The 15,932-nt window shown below is 42.3% G+C and overlaps 1 protein-coding gene across 1 annotated transcript in view; it reads left to right on the top strand.

Moving 5' to 3' along the window:
- erich2 (glutamate-rich 2) overlaps positions 1-13,794 on the top strand; it is a 39,933-nt gene extending 26,139 nt beyond the window's left edge. The window contains exons 7-12 of the mRNA XM_060918385.1: positions 235-327; positions 4,843-4,940; positions 5,216-5,397; positions 5,494-5,551; positions 8,306-8,377; positions 13,535-13,794. Coding sequence (XP_060774368.1) covers positions 235-327; positions 4,843-4,940; positions 5,216-5,397; positions 5,494-5,551; positions 8,306-8,377; positions 13,535-13,725 — 694 coding nt within the window. The 3' untranslated portion in view covers positions 13,726-13,794. The remainder of the gene's footprint in view (positions 1-234; positions 328-4,842; positions 4,941-5,215; positions 5,398-5,493; positions 5,552-8,305; positions 8,378-13,534) is intronic.
- The last annotated feature ends 2,138 nt before the right edge of the window (positions 13,795-15,932 follow it).

Genomic DNA, 15,932 nt, shown 5'->3' with positions numbered 1-15,932 from the left:
TTAATGCTAGTATATTGAGAAATGTGAAAATAAATGTTGACAAAAAATTGCTACTATGTTTGTTGTTGTAGGTTGTTGTGAATGAGCGAGTCGTCAAAGGTCCGTAACTGGGGTCTGGATCGTAGGATCCCAGACTGCTTGCGAGCCAATCAGCGCGCACGATTTGATGGAAACCGGACCGCGAAAAAAATACTGAAGTGTATTAACTGTCCATAACTTTATATTCCAATTCAGGATCACGGTGGATCCAGAGCCGGCCTCAGAAACACAGAGTGCACAGCAGGAGAGCAGTTTTAAAAAGACAACAGCCAAGCACAGACCTTCACGGTACTGTATATTGAATGCCCTGTTACTGATGCGAGACTAAAATGTAGTTTTTGTGTATTAGGAAAGTGTATAAAATTATTATGGCTATTAGTACTATTGGGGGCGGCACGGTGGTGTAGTGGTTAGCGCTGTCGCCTCACAGCAAGAAGGTCCGGGTTCGAGCCCTGTGGCCGGCGAGGGCCTTTCTGTGTGGAGTTTGCATGTTCTCCCTGTGTCCGCGTGGGTTTCCTCCGGGTGCTCCGGTTTCCCCCACAGTCCAAAGACATGCAGGTTAGGTTAACTGGTGACTCTAAATTGAGCGTAGGTGTGAATGTGAGTGTGAATGGTTGTCTGTGTCTATGTGTCAGCCCTGTGATGACCTGGCGACTTGTCCAGGGTGTACCCCGCCTTTCGCCCGTAGTCAGCTGGGATAGGCTCCAGCTTGCCTGCGACCCTGTAGAACAGGATAAAGCAGCTACAGATAATGAGATGAGATGAGATGAGATGAGATCTGTACTACTAAAGGAAGCCTGTCGGTGTGTCTGTCTGTCTGTCTGTTCACCTGTGGAAATCGACACGGCTGGACGCACATACTCCATACTTTGCACACAGATTGTTGACACCCCAGAGGGGCCCAAGACAACATTTTCGATTTTCCAAAACATGGAATTAGTGCTAATCCAAGACACTATTCATTTCCCGTAGGCTACATGCTCGCACTAACACACTGCGCACAGCCTCAGCTGGGAATCCCTTCCCCCACTCGCCTGAGAATTTTGATTGTACAGGACCTCGCAAACAGCACTCCTCGCCGGAGACTTCCGCAGCGGCCGAGTCTACATCACTGAGGAGACGCGGGGATCAATTTAGCCACTGTGAAGAGCACCATTCAGAGGAAATCAGGTTCACGGGCAATAACGACTAGTTAATCCATGAAATCGAGTCATACATGAGCTGATAGCCGATGAGGCACGTAGCGCCGAGTTCCCTATAAGCCATGTACGACGAGATTGAGTAAAATAACTGTTTTATTCTATCCACATTCACTGGATTGTGAGAAACAAAGCATTTTTATTTTTTGCAAATTTGATAAAGAAAAGCTTTCTACAAAACGTCCAACAAAATAATTTCCGCTCAGGCGGACTTCTTAAAACTCTATCGAGGGCTGCATGAATTGACTTTAGTCTTGTTGGTTTTTTGTAGAAAGTGCCGTCTTGCTGTCGTGCCGAGGTACAGAATAGCTTCAGACATTTATTAAATTCTTCCTTGGACATTTCAGTTCTGTAATTTTCAAACTTCTTTGAGCTTTCGAACCAGTCTAAAAAAAATTCAACAAATTTTAATGCTTAAAGATGAAGAATGTAAACAAATCAGCGAGCAAATTGTGAAAAATGCTATAAATAATAATTCTTGAAAAATATAAACAGATACATTCTTACCATCAAATACTTTTATTCCATATTTTGTTGCTTTTTTTTTTTTTTGTATTTTTTGTGGGGTTTTGTTTCCGAGTAGTTTTTATTTCATCCTCGGTTGGTTCAGCAACACGCTCCACCATTTTTCTCTACTCATGGTATATGAGCTGATAGCCTAATAGTAGAGTTATCTACTCATAACTCGTGTGATTGCTCATATCCAGTGAATGTGCATAAAATAAATATCATTATATTCCACATCAAAAAATCCCCGTGCAGGGATTGGCCAAGGATGGCTCATGTGACATAAAATAGTTCCGCCATTGGTTAAGCAGTCTGTCTTATGATGTCAAAAATTTTAAAAGTGTGAGTCAGTTATGGTATATCCTGGATATACCATGAACTAAGATCACAGTTTCAAGCTACATGGCTGATTCGAGTCACAGCTGTGGCTCTGCGAGCATTTCTGTGTGTGTAGATCTACAGTGTCTTACAAAAGTATTCATCCCCCTTGGTGTTTGTCCTGTTTTGTTGCATTATAAGCTGGGATTAAAATGGATTTTTGGACGGTTAGCACCATTTGATTTTCACAACATGCCTACCACTTTAAAGGTGCACATTGTTATTTTATTGTGACACAAACAATAATTAAGACAAAAAAACAGAAATCTGGAGTGTGCATAAGTATTCACCCCCTTTCGTATGAAACCCCTAAATAAGAGCTGGTCCAACCAATTCACTTCATAAGTCCCATAATTAGTTGATTAAGATCCAGCTGTGTGCCATCAAAGTGTCACATGATCTGTCACATGATGTCTGTATAAATCAACCTGTTCTGGAAGGACCCTGACTCTGTAACACTACTAAGCAAGCAACATGAAAACCAAGGAGCCTCCAAACAGGTCAGAGACAAAGTTGTGGAGAAGTATAGATCAGGGTTGGGTTATAAAAAATATCCCAAACTTTGAATATCCCACAGAGCACTATTAAATCCATTATAGCAAAATGGAAAGAATATGTCACCACTACAAACCTGACAAGAGAAGGCTCCGTCCACCAAAACTCACAGACCGGGCAAGGAGGGCATTAAACAGAGATGCAACAAAGACACCAAAGATAACACTGAAGGAGCTGCAAAGATCCACAGTGGAGATGGGAGTATCTGTCCATAGGACCACTTTAAGCTGTACACTCCACAGAGTGGGGCTTTCTGGAAGAGTGGCCAGAAAAAAGCCATTGGTTAAGAAAACACGTTTCAAGTTTGCCCAACAGCATGTGGCAGACTCCCTAAACACATGGAAGAAGATTCTCTGGTCAAATGAGACTAAAACTGAACTTTTTGGCCATCATGGGAAACGCCATATGTGGTGTAAACCCAACACCCTGAGAACACCATTCCTACAGTGAAGCATGGTGGTGGCAGCATCATGCTGTGGGGATGTTTTTCATCTGCAGGGACAGGAAAGCTGGTCAGCACTGAAGGAAAGATGGATGGCACTAAATACAGGGCAGTTCTGGAGGAAAACCTGTTTGAGTCGGCCAGAGGTTTGAGACTGGGACGAAGGTTCACGTTCTAGCAGGACAATGACCCTAAACATACTGCTAAAGCTACACTGGAGTGGTTTAAAGGGAAACATTTAAATGTCTTGGAATGGCCTAATCAAAGCCCAGACCTCAATCCAATTGAGAATCTGTGGCATAACTTGAAGATTGCTGTACACCAACGCAACCCATCTAACTTGAAGGAGTTGGAGCAGTTTTGCCTTGAGGAATGGACAAAAATCCCAGTGGGTAGATGTGCTAAGCTAATAGAGACATACCCCAAGAGACTTGCAGCTGTAATTGCAGCAAAAGGTGGCTCTATAAAGTATTGACTTTGGGGGGGGTGACTACCTATGCACACTCCAGATTTCTGTTTTTTCATCTTAATTATTGTTTGTTTCACAATAAAATAACCATTTTCACCTTTAAAGCTGTCGGCATGTTGTGTAAATCAAATGCCTCCAAAAATCCACTTTAATTCCAGCTTGAAATGCAACAAAACAGGACAAACACCAAGGGGAATGAATACTTTTGCAAGACACTGTATGTATCATGATCATGCCTAGAGAGGCAGGTGATAGCATGGTACACTGCACATGCGCAGGTCAAAGGTCAAAGGTTGCTCCAATGTAAACAACAACCATGGCTGTCTCCAGTGAGTTCATGCTGAGATTCAATCTTAACACTTTTAGTTTGGAATTTTTTGATGAGGGATATAAATCAAATATACCATGCACTGAGAGACTCCGGGAATTAGCTGTTAGCATGTTAGCATGCTCACTGTTAGCATGTTAGCATATTGACATGCTACCTGTTAGCATATTAGCCTCGGCATGTTCGCATGCTAACTTTTAGCATGCTCCCAATTACCATGTTTGCTGTTAGCATATAAGCATGCTAGCTGTTAGCATTTTAACCTAAGCATGTTTGCATGATCTGTGAGCATGTTAGCCAGAGAATGTTAGCGTTTAATCTTAGCATGTTCACATGTTAGCTGTTAGCATATTAGTCTCAGCATGTTAGAATACTCACAATTAACATGTTAGCATGCTCGCTGTTAACATGCTAGCTTTTAGCATGTTAGCATATTGCCCTGCTACCTGTTAGCATATTAGCCTTGGCATGTTAGCATGTTAACTGTTAGCATGCTCCCGGTTACCATGTTAGCTGTTAGCATATAAGCATGCTAGCTGTTAGCATTTTAACCTAAGCATGTTAGCATGATAGCTGCTTTGCTACAGGTCAGCAAGCACACTTTGCATTTTCTCTGCGGAAATGCAGTCTAGTTTTAACCAGAGCCTGTCAGTGCATGGTATATTTGATTCTTTTGCCAAGACTCCTAATCGAGTGTGATGTTTATTATATTGTTTATCTGCCATGATGCACATCACACAATTATATCATATGCCATAAAGCTCATGCTTTTGTACCTGGTATTTGATACGTTGTGTCTCACACGGAGGAAAAAAAGCAGGATGTGTTCCTGTCTGCTCTCATGTATGCACTGTGTTTTATGGACTATGGATGCCGATGGCACTTATTCTCAACCCCATTACGTTTTTATAATGTTCTTTACCAGGGGCGAGACGCACGCTGGTTTACAGGCTCTGTCACCAGCAGACACGAGCACGCTCAGACAAGAAAAATCACCTAAACGCTCCGCTCCTGTTGGTACAGGTATATAAATTTGTTTTGCTCTGTCCTACCTGGAAGCCTAGCATTTAGTACAGTGTGATAATGTACACAAAACAGTAAGGAGCCTTGGAACGCATTTTATACCTCATTGCTTAATTTTCTATAACAGCAGCTCTGATAGTAGTGCCATCGACTAACAGGTTTATCTTAATGCACTCTGTGATAGTTTCCATAGCACAAACTTTTTCACAGGGAATTTTATCGCTTGTGTTACATCGCTGCACGTCTGCTGGGAATCTTGTGCGCTGTGTTTGCAGAAGAGAAGAATGTAAGTGCAGAGTGTGTGCAGAAGATACATGAACCTGGAGTCCAAGTGCAGCAATATCTTGGAGCACCAGAGTGTGGAACTGGCCGAGGCACAAGTGAGGCAGAGAGCGGAGATGAGGATGAGGATGAGGACACGGCTGAATTTCATGCTCCCATTGAGCTGCTTGCAGAGGTCAGAGACGTTTATACTCATCACTTTATATCACGACATGTTGTAAGAAGCTGCCGAAGCTGTGTTTTGTGTGAATGTGTATGTGTTCTCCTTTAGTTCCTAAAGGCTGTGATGGAAATGAAGTACAAACTAGCAAAGAAACTCTGCCAAATGAGTGAGTACTACCGCAAGGAGTTTCTCACATATTACTGATTTTACCTGATTATTTTAGTCAAGGAAATAACGCAGTTACAGTGAAGGAGGCGTGGCCTTTGTTCATGTCAGTTACAGTGAAGGAGACGTGGCCTTTGTTCTTGTCAGTTACAGTGAAGGTGTGGCCTTTGTTCATGTCAGTTACAGTGAAGGAGGCGTGGCCTTTGTTCATGTCAGTTACAGTGAAGGAGGCGTGGCCTTTGTTCAAGTCAGTTACAGTGAAGGTGTGGCCTTTGTTCATGTCAGTTACAGTGAAGGAGGCGTGGCCTTTGTTCATGTCAGTTACAGTGAAGTAGGCTTGGCCTTTGTTCATGCCAGTTATAGTGAAGGAGGCGTGGCCTTTGTTCAAGTCAGTTACAGTGAAGGAGGTGTGGCCTTTGTTCATGTCAGTTATAGTGAAGGAGGCGTGGCCTTTGTTCATGTCAGTTACAGTGAAGGAGGCATGGCCTTTGTTCATGCCTATTACAGTGAAGGAGGTGTGGCCTTTGTTCATGCCTGTTACAGTGAAGAAGGCATGGCCTTTGTTCATGTCAGTTACAGTGAAGGAGGTGTGGCCTTTGTTCATGTCAGTTATAGTGAAGGAGGTGTGGCCTTTGTTCATGTCAGTTACAGTGAAGGAGGTGTGGCCTTTGTTCATGCCAGTTATAGTGAAGGAGGCGTGGCCTTTGTTCATGCCTATTACAGTGAAGGAGGTGTGGCCTTTGTTCATGCCTGTTACAGTGAAGGGGGCGTGGTCTTTGTTCATGTCTGTTACAGTGAAGAAGGCATGGCCTTTGTTCAAGTCAGTTACAGTGAAGGAGGCGTGGCATTTGTTCATGCCAATTACAGTGAAGGAGGTGTGGCCTTTGTTCAAGTCTGTTACAGTGAAGGAGGCGTGGCCTTTGTTCATGCCTGTTACAGTGAAGGAGGTGTGGCCTTTGTTCATGTCAGTTATAGTGAAGGAGTCGTGGCCTTTGTTCATGTCAGTTACAGTGAAGGAGGCGTGGCCTTTGTTCATGCCAGTTATAGTGAAGGAGGCGTGGCCTTTGTTCATGCCTGTTACAGTGAAGGAGGTGTGGCCTTTGTTTATGCCTGTTACAGTGAAGGAGGCATGGCCTTTGTTCATGTCTGTTACAGTGAAGGAGGTGTGGCCTTTGTTCAAGTCATTTACAGTGAAAGAGGCGTGGCCTTTGTTCATGTCAGTTATAGTGAAGGAGGCGTGGCCTTTGTTCATGTCAGTTACAGTGAAGGAGGCGTGGCCTTTGTTCATGCCAGTTATAGTGAAGGAGGTGTGGCCTTTGTTCATGCCTATTACAGTGAAGGAGGTGTGGCCTTTGTTCATGGCAGTTACAGTGAAGGAGGCGTGGCCTTTGTTCATGCCTGTTACAGTGAAGGAGGCATGGCCTTTGTTCAAGTCAGTTACAGTGAAGGAGGCGTGGCCTTTGTTCATGTCAGTTACAATGGAGGCGTGGCCTTTGTTCATGCCAATTACAGTGAAGGAGGTGTGGCTCTTTCAAAATCTACAGGACATAATATTGTGAAAAGATTCAGAGAATTCAGAGACATCTCAGTGTGTAAACGGCGAGGTCAGAAACCACTGCTGAATGTGCGTGACCTTCGAGCCCTCACGTGGCACTGCCTGAGAAACTGTCATGCTAATGTGACAAATATAGCCACATGGGCTCGGGAGTACTTCGGAAAACTGTTGTTACTTAACACAGTCCACCACTGCATCCAGAAATGCAACCTGAACCTGTATTACACAAGGAGAAAGCCGTTCATCAATTCTATGCAGAAATGCCATTGATTTCTCTGGGCCTGAACTCATCTCAGATGGACCGAAAGACAGTGTAAACATGTGCTGTGGTCAGATAAGTCCATGTCAGCTTGTTTTCAGGAAAACTGGATGTCGAGTTCTCAGTGCCAAAGGTGAACACGGCCATCCAGTTTGTTATCAGAGAAAGGTGTAAAAGACAGTATCTGTGATAGTATGGTAGGCATCAGTGCCCACGGCATGGGTGAGTTGTATGTGTGTGAAGGTACTGTTGATATATTGGGATTTTAGAGAGACATATTCATCAAGGCAATGTCTTTTCCCAGGAAGTCCATGCTTATGTGAGCAGGACAAAGCCAGGCCTCATTCTACATGGGTTACAGCAGCATGGCTTCATAGACATAGAGTGCATGTGCTTGACTGGCCTGCTACCAGTCCAGATCTGTCTCCTACTGAGAACGTCTGGCGCGTCATGAAGAGGAGAATCAGATAACAGCGACCACGGACTGTTGAGCAGCTGAAGTCTTGTCTCAAGCACGAATGGACAAACATTCCAACTGCAAAAACTGCAACAATTCATATGCTCAGTTCCTATACGATTAAAAAGTGTTATTAAAGGAAAGGTGATGTAACACAATGGTAATAATGCCTCCGTCCCAACTTTTTTTTGAATATGTTGCAGGCATCAAATTCTAACTTCGTTTACACTTACGAAATACAATTAAGTTGGTCCGTAAAACTATTAAAAATCTTTTCTTTGTACTTTTGTCAATTAAATAAAGGTCCACGTGAATTAACAAATCACATATTTTTGTTTTTATTGCACTTTGGAGAATATCCCAATTTTTATGAAAATGGGGTTAGTACTAGTTTATTTGGTTGCTTCTTTTGATTGCAGTAATCTTACACACTTTGTACGTTCTTCTCTCAGTCTTTGTTCGTTTCCTGTTTATTGTCTTTCAGTTCTTATTTATGAACCAGAGAACCCTGAGGCCAAACACTTCCTTCCTCTGATTGAAGAGAGACTACTGATAGGTGAGACGATCATATTCATGTCTGCTTCACTCTCTCTCTATATCTTTTCCCCTCTCAGTTTATTTCAGGTGAAGATACCTTTATTGGTCAGATTCTGTGAAATTCATAATCTCCAAAGCATCTTCCAAGTGAATTGAGCACTTTAGTTAAATTGGTAAAACGTTGTTTATGTATACAGTTTGTATATACATATACAGGTAAACTATATCTATAGTCCTGTGCAAAAGTCTTAGGCACGTGTAAAGAAATGCTGTCGACCAAAAATGGCTTAAAAAATAACGAAATGAAATGTTTCAACTAGGGCTGTGCGATATGGGAAAAAATGAATATCCTGATACATTTTCTCCATTTCACGATATACGATACATCTCATCTCATTATCTCTAGCCGCTTTATCCTTCTACAGGGTCGCAGGCAAGCCGGAGCCTATCCCAGCTGACTACGGGCGAAAGGCAGGGTACACCCTGGACAAGTCGCCAGGTCATCACAGGGCTGATACATAGAGACAAACAACCATTCACACTCACATTCACACCTACGGTCAATTTAGAGTCACCAGTTAACCTAACCTGCATGTCTTTGGACTGTGGGGGAAACCAGAGCACCCGGAGGAAACCCACGCGGACACGGGGAGAACATGCAAACTCCACACAGAAAGGCCCTCGCCGGCCACGGGGCTCGAACCCAGGACCTTCTTGCTGTGAGGTGACAGCGCGAACCACTACACCACCGTGCCGCCATATACGATATATATCTCGATATATTGAAATCTCCTCTAAAGGACCCCATGAAATCTAACTTTTACTCTTTACTGTTTTCACTACAATCCCTGCAGATTAAATAACATTCTTGGTTAACTTTACAGGTGGTTTTCAACAACACATTTTAAATTTATGTTAGTGATTAATCGCAATTGAATTGAAATAAGACTATTTTTATTCAACAAAGATGTGGCACAAACTGCAGAAACAATCTTGAAAATTGCAACAAAGGGGCAAAACAATACAGAGCTGCTCAGAGCTCAAACCAATAAAGTGCAAGCTCAACACTGAGAAAGACATTTAGCCTAAATAAGAAAAGTGCTCCTTCATTAAATTATTTTAAAAAATAGATCTCCAAGCTATTAACCTGACTACTGAGAACCACTGGAACATTCACAATAGAGAGAGAGATTGAGGGAGAGAAGAGAGAGATCTGCAAAACATCATTTTTCTCTTTGCACACTTTTGAACTGAATGTTTTCTGGCTCTGCCTCTCAGATGTGTATAATTCCGGCTGCTGCCTTTCGTGATGGCAGGTTTTTTGCACACTTTACAAACTGGCATTTGCTGTTCCACGTCCTCCTCGCGATATCCAAAAAATGCCAGATGACTGACCCCTTACTAGTTCTTTTAGGAACCAATTTGTCGCTGAAATTGACAAAGCTTACACGGTAGCCTATGCAAAATCAGCGACTGCACGAACTGAGTCAGCGCTGTAAACCGGAACCAGGAAATCTTCCCGCCGGCAGTGTTGCCAGATACTGCTGACGTTTTCCAGCCCAAAATATGTTCAAAACGTCAGCAGTATCTGGAAGATGACCATAAAATACTCGATAGTTACGATATAATAATTTTATGTATCGCACACAGAATTTTCGGCGATATATCGAGTATATTCGATATATCGCACAGTCCTAGTTTCAACATAAAAAAATACTATAAACAGTAATCAGTAAAGCCAGTATCTCACTGGGCTGCGACAGCTTGCGAAAATTGCGAACGTCATTCACGAGAGAGTTTCAAAAGTGTCTTGAAACATTCGCGGCGCTTCTCAATTTCCTCACATGAGTTGCAAAGTGTCGCTCCTTCGTCACTGAAATTTTGAACATGTTCAAAAAATTTGTGCGATAAAATTTCTCTCAAAATAGCCGCAAATGCGTCACTGGTGTCGCAAAGCCGTCGCGAACCCTTCTCATGTCAGTTTCCGTGAGGCTTCCTCTACTTCCCTGCCTGCCAAGGGAAAGCCGGGCTGCGACAGCCCGCGACTAGTTGGAGACACAGCAATTGCAGTAAAATATGCGAATATCAATTCAGTGTGATTCCAAGCAAAAATTATCTCTAATTCGCATATTTTATCGCAATTGTTGCGTCTCCAACTAGTCACGGGCTGTCGCAGCCCAGTGAGATACTCCCCTAAGCCATGATAAATGAAACAAAGTCAATATTTGGTGTGAGACGACCCTTTGCTTTAAAAAAAAAAAAAGTAGTTGTCTCAGGTTCAGTGAGTTCAGTTTTATGCGGAAATGAGCTGTAGGTTTTACTGAGCATCTTACAGAACCAGTTACAATTTTTCTGGACACTTTGTCACATTCACGTCTTCATTTTGCACCAAAACCCAGTAGCCTTCATTATGTTTTCTTTTTTTTAATCTGAAAATTGCTCTCTTATGTATTATCCTATTCACATTCACTGGATATGAGCAGTCACATGCTCTGATTGGCTACTCTACTACTAGGATATCAGCTCATATACCATGAGTAGAGAAAAACAAAATGGTGGTGTGTGTTGCTGAACCAACCGAGGACGAAATAAAAACTACTCGAAAACTAAATGCAAAAAAAGCAACAAAATATGGACATGTATTTGATGGTAAGAACGTAACTTTTTTTATTTTTCAAGAATTATTATTACAGCATTTTTGTGGCTACTGCCTCATATACCCCTTTTCCACCAAATCAGTTCCAGGGCTGGTTCGGGGCCAGTGCTGGTGCTGGTTCACAACTCGTTCAACTTGCGAGCCAGCTGAGAACCAGTTTGCTTTTCCATAGCTCGTGGTGCTAAGGGGAGCCACGTCATTACGTCGCTGTATACGTCAGTTACATCGCTACGTTTGCATAAACCTTGGCGCGAATATCGAAGCAACAACAACACGGAGAAGAAGAAGCAGCAACAACAACAACAATAATGGATGACTTCACGTTTGTACAGCTGCTGCTTCTCGGCGCTTAAAAATGGCGATCTTTTGCGGTCTTGCGATTGTTGTTGGTCTTAAGAACTCTGCCCCCCCGCTGACGTAAGCGATTCTTTCCTCTGGCCCAGCAGAGAGTTGGTGCTAGCCTGGAACCGGTTTTTCTGGCCCCAGAGCCAGTTCTTTGTCAGTGGAAACAGAAAACCCGGTTCCAAACTAAGCACTGGCCCCGAACCAGCCCTGGAACTGCTTTGGTGGAAAAGGGGCAATAGAGGCGGAGCCACTATGTCATGGTGTTGTAAGAATGAGTGTAACAATAGCGCACTGCGCATACGCATAAGCATTACAATCGCCAGAACGGCGAATCGTGATCTCACGATACGAACAGTTGATCTCGTGTTATCAAAGGTACGCAAGAACAAGTGGCAAAGCCACGATGTCATCGTGTTGTCAGAATGTAAGAATGAGTGTAACAATAGTGAAACTTCGTAACTAATCAGCACTTATCCTGATCAAGTTTGATTACCCGTTCTACTTCTTAATAAACTTCGGAGCCAGTCAGAGCCAGAAACGAAATAAGAGAAACCTCGTTATAACTTCGTAGTATCGGAAGATAATCAGGAGATAAAGATAAACGAAATTCACCTCATGGTTCGCCGAGGCTACTGATTCCATATCGAGTAAGTGGTGTTTATTATAAGAAAATTTACCTTTTGATTATCACAGCTTTTGTTTGGTCCTTCTGAAAGGTCAAATGAAAGGTTTTGTAAGGTTTTTTTTTTAGCTTACTGGCAGATATTTACACCAAGAATTCCAGCCATTCAACAAAAACTCGAGAAGGCAGCAAAGACAACGTTGGAATCTTTGGAGCGATCCGCTCAGTTTGCAATTACAAATGTCCCATGTAGGAATAAATCGGCTCCTTTGTGAAAACTAAGAGTAAAAGTCTCATCTCATCTCATTATCTCTAGCCGCTTTATCCTTCTACAGGGTCGCAGGCAAGCTGGAGCCTATCCCAGCTGACTACGGGCGAAAGGCGGGGTACACCCTGGACAAGTCGCCAGGTCATCACAGGGCTGACACATAGACACAGACAACCATTCACATTCACACCTACAGTCAATTTAGAGTCACCAGTTAACCTAACCTGCATGTCTTTGGACTGTGGGGGAAACCGGAGCACCCGGAGGAAACCCACGCGGACACGGGGAGAACATGCAAACTCCGCACAGAAAGGCCCTCGCCGGCCCCAGGGCTCGAACCCAGGACCTTCTTGCTGTGAGGCGACAGCGCTAACCACTACACCACCGTGCTGCCAGAGTAAAAGTTAAAAGTATAATTGGTCAAACTTTGCTATTTGCTTTAATTTTTTATTTTATTTTAGAGACTTTACATTACTCTAGTGCAGGGGTGTCCAAACTGATCCATAAAGGGCCGTGTGGCTGCAGGTTTTCATTCCAGCCATGCAGCAGCACACCTGACTTGGCTCATTCAATCAACTGAACTGTCTTCACACAGTCAAATACTTGCAGCCACACCCACCCTTGATTAAAGGGTGGGTGTGTCAGTTGATTGAATAAGCCAAATCAGGTGTGCTGCTGCATGGCTGGAATGAAAACCTGCAGCCACACGGCCCTTTATGGATCAGTTTGGACACCCCTGCACTAGTGAAACAAAAATGTGCTCATTAGTACTAAATAATGCTTCTCAGATAATTCATGAACAAGTGCTTTCTTACTATTTTGAAAATAGATCTAGTTCACAGCGCTGTATTTTGAACAAAACACAGTAAGCAAAATCGGTAACCAAAATACTCCAAGCACTGATGCTGCTCACAGCTTAGTGACGCTCGTAGAGATGAGGCGAGTATAACTGATAACATTTATATATGCTATATTTACTATATGGACATGGGATCAGAAAACTATTTTATTTATAAGCAGTAGCCACATGGACCCATAGGGGACCTGCCGTATGTTTCGCAAATTGCTCCTGTCATTTCGCCGGTTTATTTACATTCTTCATCTTTAAGCATTAAAATTTGTTGAATTTTTTTAGACTGGTTCAAAAGCTCAAAGAAGTTTGAAAATTACAGAACTTGAAATGTCCAAGGAAGAATTAAATAAATGTCTAAAGCTATTCTGTACCTGGGCACAATGTGTACATTGTGTGTGTATGTGTGTTTGTGTATATGTGTGTGTCCGTCAGTTCCAGAAGAAGCACAGGATGGCTCCAGTAGTGAAGACAACACATCTGATGATGATGATGATGATGAAAGCACCAGTGGTAGTGGTGATGATGATGATGATGATGATGATGATACAGACACTGATTCAGATGGAGAGAACAGCTGCTCATCATCATCTGACAGAGAGGTGGAGGACATTAGCCAGCGGTGAAGTGTGTCTCCTCAACAGCTGTCTAAACCTGTTCCAGCTGTTTTGTTTAACTGGATTTTAATACACTTGTGTGATTACTGTATTATATCCTTTCTGTGTTATTTTCAGATTTCTCTTTGATGTTTTGATTGAATACACATAAATTATATATATATATATATATATATATATATATATATATATATATATATACACACACTACCGTTCAAAAGTTTGGGGTCACTTTGAAATGTCCTTATTTTTGAAAGAAAAGCACTGTTCTTTTCAATGAAGATCACTTTAAACTAATCAGAAATCCACTCTATACATTGCTAAATGACTATTCTAGCTGCAAATGTCTGGTTTTTGGTGCAATATCTCCATAGGTGTATAGAGGCCCATTTCCAGCAACTCTCACTCCAGTGTTCTAATGGTACAATGTGTTTGCTCATTGCCTCAGAAGGCTAATGGATGATTAGAAAACCCTTGTACAATCATGTTAGCACAGCTGAAAACAGTTGAGCTCTTTAGAGAAGCTATAAAACTGACCTTCCTTTGAGCAGATTGAGTTTCTGGAGCATCACATTTGTGGGGTCGATTAAATGCTCAAAATGGCCAGAAAAATGTCTTGACTATATTTTCTATTCATTTTACAACTTATGGTGGTAAATAAAAGTGTGACTTTTCATGGAAAACACAAAATTGTCTGGGTGACCCCAAACTTTTGAACGGTAGTGTGTGTGTGTATATATATATATTACACTTTTATTTTCTTTTTCAACATAGTAGTGATAACATCAGAGCTCTGTTTTAAGGTGTTGTTACACTTTAGGAAACTATTGCAAGAACATTTTGTAATATGGGGTTGTGCTGTCTGTGATGACCTTGCGACTTGTCCAGGGTGTACCCCGCCTTTCACCCATAGTCAGCTGGGATAGGCTCCAGCTTGCCTGCGACCCTGTAGAACAGGATAAAGCGGCTACAGATAATGAGATGAGATGAGATAATGAGATGAGAATGAGAATGGGTTATGCTGTCAGAAGCAATACTCCTTCAGATATACTTCAAGGCTGTGTTCCAAACCCTATCATGCACACTATGTAGTATGAATAGCCTGAATAGCAATTGTGTAGTGAAATTCTGTTTAGTTTGGTACTATGCACTTTGCGACACTGTTCACTAATCCCAGGTGGCCAGCATTACAAGTTTTCTGAGAATAAAATAACTTTCTCGGACACGTCAATATGGCTGTCAGTTACTGAGTACTGGATGAAAGAGCAAAACCTCCAAACAAGAGCTTCTTGTGACTTCTTGATCAACCAGCAGTGCCCATGCATCACCAGTGTTTTGTACTTCTGCTGATTTTGTAAGATCTTAAACGGAACACCACTTACACAATGACCTAATCACAAGCTACGTAGCTAAAATATAACCTTTCGGTGAAAGAAAAAGGGTCACTCAAGTATAATCCCATAGCGTATTGCAAACTGAAAACCTTGACCCACTATTGTCTAGTTGTATTACATTCCTCTTAGCTGGAAGATGAACTGAGAATCATCTGGATACCTTATTGTAAACATGCTTGTATACTTGGGACCTTTCAGTAAAATTGCAAAAGAGAAATACGTCACAGTATTTGCAATAAATAACAAAAATCCTCCTGGTGTCCTCTAGAGATGACTCCTTTTATCTCTTCTGCTGCGGGGAGTGTGTTCTTTATATTTATACAGCATTTTTGCAAGTGATATGCTGTACTTACAAAAGAACTGTCACACTTGCTAGCTTAGAAGTTTTCCTTTGTAAGCATCGCTAGCTTTATTAGCATTATTCACTACACTGTGTTGGTGCTTATTTTCCCCCCATTGACGTGGGTTCATTACTGGCATTTAGCAGATGCTCTTATCCAGAGCGATGTACAACATATCCAGAGCAGCCTGGGAAGCAGTTGGGGGTTAGGTGCTTTGCTCAAGGGTACTTCAGCCATTCCTGCTGGCCCAAGGAATCGAACTAGTCACCCAAAGCTGCTTTTCTAACAATTAGACCATGGCTTTACCCCATCTTCATCATGGTTCATGATATTACAGTATGTGGCAATCATTTGGTGCACCACAGCATCCAGAATGGCATCTTTCTGACAAAATTTCTGAATGGACTATGGCACTAACGTCCATGACGCTTCCCAAAGAGCCCTGTGTAATGCACTCCCTTTATGCTGGAGTCCCATAAAA

This window comes from Neoarius graeffei, chromosome 4 (assembly GCF_027579695.1).
Source record: "Neoarius graeffei isolate fNeoGra1 chromosome 4, fNeoGra1.pri, whole genome shotgun sequence".
Lineage (NCBI taxonomy): Eukaryota > Metazoa > Chordata > Actinopteri > Siluriformes > Ariidae > Neoarius > Neoarius graeffei.
Note: the sequence above shows the minus strand (reverse complement) of the source record. Positions and strands in the feature narration are given on the sequence as shown.